General features: G+C 30.7%; 1 protein-coding gene across 1 annotated transcript; it reads right to left on the minus strand.

The window, feature by feature from the left end:
* Positions 1–734: 734 nt before the first annotated feature.
* Positions 735–6,797, minus strand: LOC111633872 (aromatic-L-amino-acid decarboxylase-like). The gene is made up of 13 exons (XM_023378511.1): positions 6,701–6,797; positions 3,895–4,106; positions 3,117–3,230; positions 2,919–3,038; positions 2,727–2,852; positions 2,515–2,658; positions 2,367–2,433; positions 2,054–2,148; positions 1,912–1,979; positions 1,746–1,836; positions 1,570–1,668; positions 1,334–1,435; positions 735–1,257 (listed from the first exon to the last, which is right to left on the minus strand). The coding sequence occupies exons 2-13, from the start codon at positions 4,093–4,095 to the stop codon at positions 1,063–1,065; spliced, it is 1,422 nt and encodes a 473-aa protein (XP_023234279.1). The 5' UTR covers positions 4,096–4,106; positions 6,701–6,797; the 3' UTR covers positions 735–1,062.
* Positions 6,798–8,933: the final 2,136 nt, after the last annotated feature.

The following is an 8,933-nucleotide window of genomic DNA, read 5'->3' on the forward strand; positions in this document are numbered from 1 at the left end:
TCTTTGATATAATAAAAATGTTGTTGCATTTGATTATAACGATGCTGGTATTTTTATCCTTTTGGAATGACGCAATTACTAAGGAGACATCCACTCGATGTGTATATCTTCTTATGTTGTGGAATTACCCATTGTTGTTTTTCGGGTAAGACTTTCGTCTTTATAATTATTTAATGTAAAAATCGTTGCTACTACATGTTTGCACTGACCATGGATATCTCCCTTGCACTTCACGTTGCTGTAACTATTTTTTTATCCGCTGATAACTGAATATTAATTTGTATTAAAAATAATTCGCAAAACATGTATGAAATATTTTTATTAAAGAAAAATTCAACAGTATATAACTTAATAAAAGCAGCGATATAAAATGTTGTATTGTTGTCATGCAAATCATTCTGTTTGTTTATTGCAAAGAGGTTATTCTCACATCTAAAATTATTTAAAAGTGTAAATTAGCAATATAAATGTAAAAAATGCCTTAATACAAATATAATATGATTTCTAATTAATTTTCATTTGGAGTAGACAAGTGGCTGTAACTGTATTTACTCCATCGTTTTTAATTTCTTTAATTGCAGCTATATGCTTAGCTTTTTCATCAGCAGTATGCAATACAATAATAGCCACGCGGCATAGCAACTTTAGCATAATTTATTATGAATATAATAATTAATCTCGATTTCACATTAATTTCTTCCAGTTTAAATCTGTAACGGCACCACTGTCCAAATTCTGCTGTTTTTAACATCAAATTCGGTGTCTTTCATTAAAAAATTAGAAATTCTGTCGTAAGAAATAATGGAAAGCAACCCTTTTTACTCAAATTTGCGTATTGTTCTCAGAAATTCATTAGATTGGAATGGAAACCCATAGCTTTATTTGAGCGTTATATACGTGAATAACAAAAAAATAAAATGTATGCTTAACACTTTATTTAACATCATTATTTTTCGTACGAACATTTAATTACTATATTTAACATAATATATTTTATGATTTGATTCCTTTATCTTGATTTTAATTACAATACATCCAATTTGAAATTTCGTTTAGGTGAATTTACGCATTTGTCAATAATTGCGTGGATACCGTTTGAATTTCTTTCCACGAAAATATAACGTCGTCTTCGTTGGTTTGTCTGGAACATATAGCAAAGCGCAAAATATATTTTCCATTAATTTTTGTCGGAGTCAAATGGATAATTCTTCTCTCGTTAATAGTTTTTAAAAGATTTTCATTTATAGAATTTGAACCCTGAAAAAAATATTATTTCTTAATTATTAGAGTAAGATATTTCAATAATGTAATGTATAATTAGTTTTATTTGAACCTTTAAACGAAAACACACTAAACCCATCACTACTGGAGTTGAAATTTCAAATCTTCCATCCCTCAACAGTAATTCCTCGAATTTATGTGCCAATCGGACATGCTGAAAATTATAATACTAAATTAGTATCCAAATGAATTCAATCTCTTGATGATCTGACAATTTTTATGCGTTTTACATTTAATTACAATAGAGACAGGACAGATACGTCAAGTATTGTAAATCGAAATACTTACTTTTCTTATGAATTCCTGAAGACCTTTTATGCCGTAAGTTCTGAATACAAACCACATTTTTAAAGATCTAAATCGCCTTCCTAGATGTATGTGCCAATGCTAAAATAAATAATAAAGATATAAAAATTTTGAGCATATGTTTTTATAATAAAGAATCCGTAAATCATCTAGAATACCCTGAAATCCGGAATTGCACCTTCATCCTTATGTTGTAAATACGTTGGATTAACATTAAAAGCATCTGTTAATTCGTGTTTATTTTTCACCCTGATAATAGTATAAATTTTTAAAAATTATAATTAATAATAATATTATTATTATTAATAATTATACAAGACTCACCACATAGCGGAACAATCAAAATTGACTAATAACCACTTGTGAGGATTCATATTAAAAGAATTTGCAAACTGTATACGAAAGTGAATATTTTGTTATTTTTTAAAGATTTTTACAATTTCACAAAGTGTAAAAATTCCATTACCTCAATGCCTTGTAAATAATGTTGAAATTCGGAACATATAAATGCCGCTCCCGCATACGCCGCATCTACATGCAGCCAAACATTTTCTTCTTTACCTTTAAAATTAATATTATAGAATAATTCCAATGTTTAACGAATTATATTATAAAATTCATTACAATTCATCACATTCTTAATTTAGTCTTTTGCTTAATAAGACAAAATAAATGATTGACATCATTTTTTCAAACATGTAATTAATGTAACTGTCCAATACGAATGATTTTTAATTCATTATACTTTAAACATATAATAAACTATTTTAAATACTTACACACTTTACCAATCTCTAACAGATTATCGAAAGCGCAAGAATTTGTTGTTCCAAGAGTAGCGACAACCTGAAGTATAAAGATTGTAATATTCAAGGGTCATAATTCAAACCTTTGTCATATTTTGATAAAACTAAAAATTCAACTCGCATAAAATGGATATTTGTTTTTGCGTCGATCTTCCATAATGGCTTTTTTTAAAACATCTCCTCTTAGACTTAAATTTTCATCAGTTTCCAATGATCTCATTTCCACGTCAGCTAACAATCCCGCTCTTTCAACCGACGAATGACTCTATCGTAAAAATTAACATAAAATTTTGAAAATGTCTTTAAAGATTCAAACCATTAATAAATTCTTACCTGATTCGAACAATAAGCAACCAAATTTCCAATACTTTTTAAATCTTTATTCTTCTTCTTCGAGATACCCATGGCTTTTGTTCTGGCAGCTAACAAAGCTACTAAAGTCGATTCGCTGGCAGTCATCTATAAAGATTCTCCGGTAATCTTTTATTATTTTCCGAATGATAGAATAAATTGTATAATTCCTACCTGAATCACTCCTCCGCCTATACTGTCCGAACCGTAAAGGAATTCTTTTGGTAAATTTAACATTTTACCCAGCCAATTCATCATAACCATTTCTAACTCGGTTGCAGCCGGACAAGATGCCTAAATATATTATAAATGTAATTACAAAGATAATGTAGTTAAATCGTTTCACGATAGCTTAATTCTTGGATAGATTACCCAAGTAAATCCGATAATGCCGAGACATCCTGACAAAATATCAGCGCAGATAGCTGGATACGAATTAGCTGTAGGAAAATAGGCGTGAAATCGAGGAGAATGCCAATGTGTCATCTGAAAATACACATTTCTTTCTAATCAAAATAACTGTTTTTATATTTTTAAAAAATGTAATTTATTCGTCATTTAAAATGATGCTTTAAAAATTCATCTAATTAGATTCGGTATGAGATTAATGCTTCAGTCATCCGCAAAAACGTAGTTTGATATCGATTACCGAAAGCGGAGATGATCAATCACAAACTTAATGTGACGTCTTGGTGGTATCTCGCTCACCTCTTGGATAAAACTGATAAATGTGATTTTTATTCTAATAGCCAAGAAACTGCCATTCTTTAGTTCTAAACAATAAATAATATAACGTGGGGCGATAAAATAAATCAAGTAAATACAATTGTTTGGTTTACTTCGATTGTTAGGCACACAAAAACTATGTAAACATACCGGTACATTTAAACAATAGAGAAATTTATTAACGATACAAAACACCTCCTCTAAGAGTAAAATAGAGTAAACTTTAGCGCTAAACTTTAAACTTTGTCTAGATTACGTATAATTTCAGTTCAGCGTAGGTTTAGTTGCTTGGTAGATCTTTATTGCGTGAAATATCAAGATACGAGCATAAAGCAAAAAACAGAAATCTTTTAGTAAGAGTATTTACAAAAAGTACAAAAGATACTCTGATCAGTTATCGAACTACGCTAGAGAATACACTTACCCCCGACATGACAACTCTTTCAATATCTTCGAAAATCTTCTGCCAACTTTCTCCTTCTTCGGGTGCACATCCTGGCACTAAATCCCATATGTAGCCGGGTCGTACATCAGATAAGACGGGTCTTTCTCGAATTCTTTTATGATAATCGATCGTAAAATCGATTAATCGGTGAGCAAATCTACGAAATTCTTCGTCGTCCATTTTTAAATATGCTAAAAATAGAAATATATATATATAATAAAAAAGGTAAACAATTAAAGAAGCTGAACTATATTATAAAAGCTCTTACAGAATATTTAATCCTGTTATTAACAATAATGTAAGTACTACAGACACTTTAGAAAATTTCCTTGGAGACGGATAAAACAGCATTTAATCAATCACGTTATTCGCTAAGATTCTGTTTATTTCTTCAGAGTATTTTTTCTTTATTTTTTCCCCTCTGTATATTTGTATATCCTTTATATGTATAGGCTACATAAATATACAGAGCCTCCATCCATTGCTTTGTAGAAATAATAAAACCACATATCGTCTGAAAGTTTTATAAAATTTTGGTCTGCATTTTTTTATCATATTTTAATTTAAAATATGAATATCTATACCCGATTACCTATAGATATAGACAATTGGGGCCTCTGGTTCTAAGCTTTTCATATCTGGTATTGGCTTTCATTTATCTAACTCCGTTCTCGAGAATATGGAAGAACGGTCGGACATACAGACAAACGAACGATAGTGGGAATCTATAAGTCCGCAATTTGAAAACTGCGGCCCAATAATCTGTATTTAAATTTGAAAATGCCATACATTTGAATTAAGAGTTTTATTTGCATATTTATGTATTTTATACAAGAAAAATTGATAAATTAATTCAATTTTCCTCTGTATTTTTATGCGTATATTTTTACACATTCGTTCATAAGTATTTAAAATTCTTAATAAGTTTTTTTATCCTAAAGTTTAGTAAGATTATATAAAACTTCAATTAATAATCTGTCTTTTGTCAGAATTAATATTTTATTTTATAAGATAAATTTATTTTAAAATACCTAATAAAATATAATATATCTGTATTAATATAATTTATATAACACAGACTCTTGACTTAATAACTGTAATATTAAGCCAATTTATTAGGACTGTATCAATTATCTGTTAATTGATAAAAGAATACAATAGACTACATTTTGTTTGTAGAATTTTAGAAAACATTTACAGTGATATGATAAAAAGACATCTTAATGTAAAGACAATGTATATATTGAGAAATAAAGAAAGATATATATATCTTTATTTAAAATGCCTTTTTATCATATCAGTTATTCGAGGAATCTCTTTTGTTGAATTTGTCTTAAAATATCTTTAAAATAACTTTAATACAGTATAACCTCCGAATAGCGGACAACAGGTTTGTCCGCTATTCAGAGGTACTGTACATGCCGGCGGCTATACCGTATCTTAACCCAGCTGGTCATCATATAGTGAAGATTACGAAAACATCAAATTTGCATTAGGAATGTGAATATACCAAAAAGTATACATAGCATATTTTCGGAATTTTTACATTTATGACGTCATTTATGATCTTAAGTTTCTTTTTATTACTGCTATACTACGGTTCTTGTCGAATAAATGAATAACTTCGAAAAAGTTTATACTTTTTTCTATCATAGACTTAATTCCAACAATAAGACAGATGTTTAATAATATTACTATATATAACGATAAATACATTGTTTGTCATTAAATGTCATTATAAAATAGAGTAATGTTTAACCTTTATGGTGAGCGCGTGTAACTATTGTATAAACTAACAGAAAGTGTAACGTATTGACAGTAGGCTCTGATGGAGAGTTCACCCACCAACTAACCCATATCTATAAGGGTGAGACGGTGATTTAGCAGAAAATTATAGTTTTTTTTTCAGAAAACACCATTATTTTGCTCGTTGTTGTTTTGTCTGGTACGATAAGAAAACACTAATTCACTCAGATTTTTAAAATTAAATTTTGTTTTTACACTCACAGCTTCCAGAACTTTTATTCGTCGTCTAACCCTGGAATACCTCGTACAATTTTCAGTAACGCACCAACGACTTGCGGGGTTACAACGTTACATAAAAGATGCCTTTATAAGTATAAATATTGAAGATCAGCCTATTTTATATAAATAATATACAAAATAATACTAAAAAAGCAGAAAAACTCACGCGTATTTAAACAAGTTTTTAAAATTTTTACCCACACTTGGAAGTTTGTAACACAACTAAATACAAACATTTACTTTCCTACTACAGTAAGCATTTTAGAGTAATTTTTTTCTTCGTATTAAATATAATATTATTAATTAAATTTATTATGCGTGTCTCTGCAAATAATCTTTAGATTTAATGGTCTTAAATGGTTTTTCCTTGGTCAGTATTTAAGTAGATTTACGAGCTGCGAATCACGTTATTTTATCTTTATCTTTATGCTTAAGATATAAAGATAAATGAAGGTAAATTAACGGAAAAAGGCACTTTTTCTCTTCGACCAGCGTGTTCTCTTCCTATTCGGGTTATACTAAATTACCATATCATTGAAGAGATTACTAATACTTAAATCTAATAGATTATCTTGAATTTATCGATAAAATTCAGATAATTAATTAGAAAAAGAAGAATTTACTAATATTTTACTGAAAAACTCATTTAAAATATACCCGTTTCGGAATGTAATTCTAATAAATATGTCTAGCGCGGATATTTTATAAACTATTTTTTAAATAATATTTTATATAATTATTGCGGAATGCAGAAACTTACCGGATAATGTTCCTTAATGTCAACAGTTGCTGTGTGTTAGATGCCGGGTTTAGTGACGTCACATAAACGCAGACTCTGTCGCTTTTTGATAAAATATAATCAGCGGGAGGCGGAATTATTCTGTCATTTACGAGATTATTACATCGTTTTCAACTTAGGGGCTCCTCTAGTAGTAAAAAAATTAACTAAAAAACTTAACTTTACTTTATTACGGTATAAAAGTTTTCTAAATTTTATTTTATAAAATTAATAATAAATTAAAATATTTATTTAATATTTTAAAATAAAAAAAAAGTAAATTTTATATTTTTCAAAAGTTTTAAGAACTGCACCATAACACGTCTGGCAACACTAAAAGATACGCGCGTTGATTGGATATTAATTAAATAAATAAATATGTCTTTAATAAAACTTTTCTTTTTACTTTTTAAAAATCTCTATTCACTTTTTTCTTTCTTGGACGGGAAGTAAGAGATCTCGAGTTAATGGTACCAATTTCCGTTATAACGAGTTACTATGACAACGGTCGCTTAGCAACAGTTGGCAGAAAAGCGAAGATCGATTACGTCGAAAGGAAGGATTAGACATCTATGTCATTATCTCGCGCGGATATCTGAATGCTCATTGGACAGTTATCCTTTTGACTCGCCGTTAATAATGGATATAAGCTACAGTGATTTTCTAAAGAATATTCATCAACTTATAAAATCGATAAAGAAACTTTTTTAAACTATTAATTACTAACTAAATATTAATCTAATTAAGGCGAACAGTTACTCTACTGTTTATCCTTTTACTGTCGGGTAACACTAATTATATATTAAAAAATAGCATCAAATCGGTAGAATTTAAGATATAATAATAGTTTAAAATCGATCGTTTCCATTACTAGTTTCTGTGGGTTTTTTAAGCATAAAATTGAAGTAGATAAGTAAAATAAGAAGGTTTTCGATCCTCCAGTTAACAACAAATACAGTAGAACCTCGATTATCCGGACTAATTGGGGATGGAGGTAGTCCGGATAATGGAGGTTCTACTGTAAACAGTTTTGAACTGCGTTGCCGACGTTCGCAATATACAAAAGATAGGACAAAGGAAGATTATATATAAAATTATTATTGTTTTCTATAATTATATAATTTATTTAATTCACATTTAAAGGGGATCTTGCTGGTGTCACCGTTGGCGTAATCGGCTATTAACTGAAAGGTTGGTTCGGAAGATTGTTCGTCCGACCCGAGGGCAAAATTTTTTCTTGATTTTTATTAGTTCTAGCCTTTTATTTTGACTTTTTATATCACAATTGTCCTTGTGAATGTTGCCGGATTTTTATAACTTTTTGTTTTAGTGTTTCTACTGCTCCATTGTCGATATATTTTACCAACTGAACTAAGATGACTTTTAGTCCAAAACTCCATTCTGCTCCGAAACATGATTCCGGTTATTTTAACTCTAATTTTAATTAGGTGAGTGGAACTTTTTTCCTGTCGCAATGGATTTTTTCGTGTCCCCTACATCTGTAAGAGATGACCATACATTGGTCTTCTCTACGATTGACGACGAATTCCAACCAGAGACCGTTAAAAATGGCGCCCGCCATGTTCATCCGTTCGAAATGAAAGAGAAAACAGTCGCCTCGTCTCTTCTGCTAGACTCGGACTTTTTACCGGCCATGTTAACGGTCATCAAATTGCCTCCGATTCCACAGGCGTGGTACCCGAAAAGAACTGCCGCCATAAGACCACAGATCTCGCCTCAGCCCCTACACGTCATAGTACAAGAAACAAGTTGCACCACGTCTAGCTCGGCAAAGGGAAATGGAAATAAAAGTACATGCACGAATTCTCTTCCTTCCTTACCTAACGAGAAGGCCGAAGAAATCTACACATCCTAACAATAAGGTCGACGACTCTATCACCCCAGGGGCTCATAAAACGAACTCTGCCCTGCTCCGCCTAATGGCACTACAGGGTTAAAGAGACTATGTCTTAATCGTCAGCTAGTCGGATACCTGACAGGTAGACAGGGACTTCTATAGCTGGGCCACCGAATACATCTTTCGGGCTCCCATCCGTCTTCTTGGCCCAGCCCTCTAAGCTGGCGTAAGTTTTATGTTGTGCAGACTGTACTGCACTTTATCCACAAAACTATTAGCTCACATTACTCAACTTTAATGATAATAACGGGCAGCGAGATCCCCTTCCCTACAAGAAGAGGAGACCCAGCCTAGCAC

The sequence above is a fragment of the Centruroides sculpturatus genome, unplaced genomic scaffold (genome assembly GCF_000671375.1).
Source record: "Centruroides sculpturatus isolate CEXI.00-Female unplaced genomic scaffold, Cexi_2.0 scaffold54, whole genome shotgun sequence".
NCBI lineage: Eukaryota > Metazoa > Arthropoda > Arachnida > Scorpiones > Buthidae > Centruroides > Centruroides sculpturatus.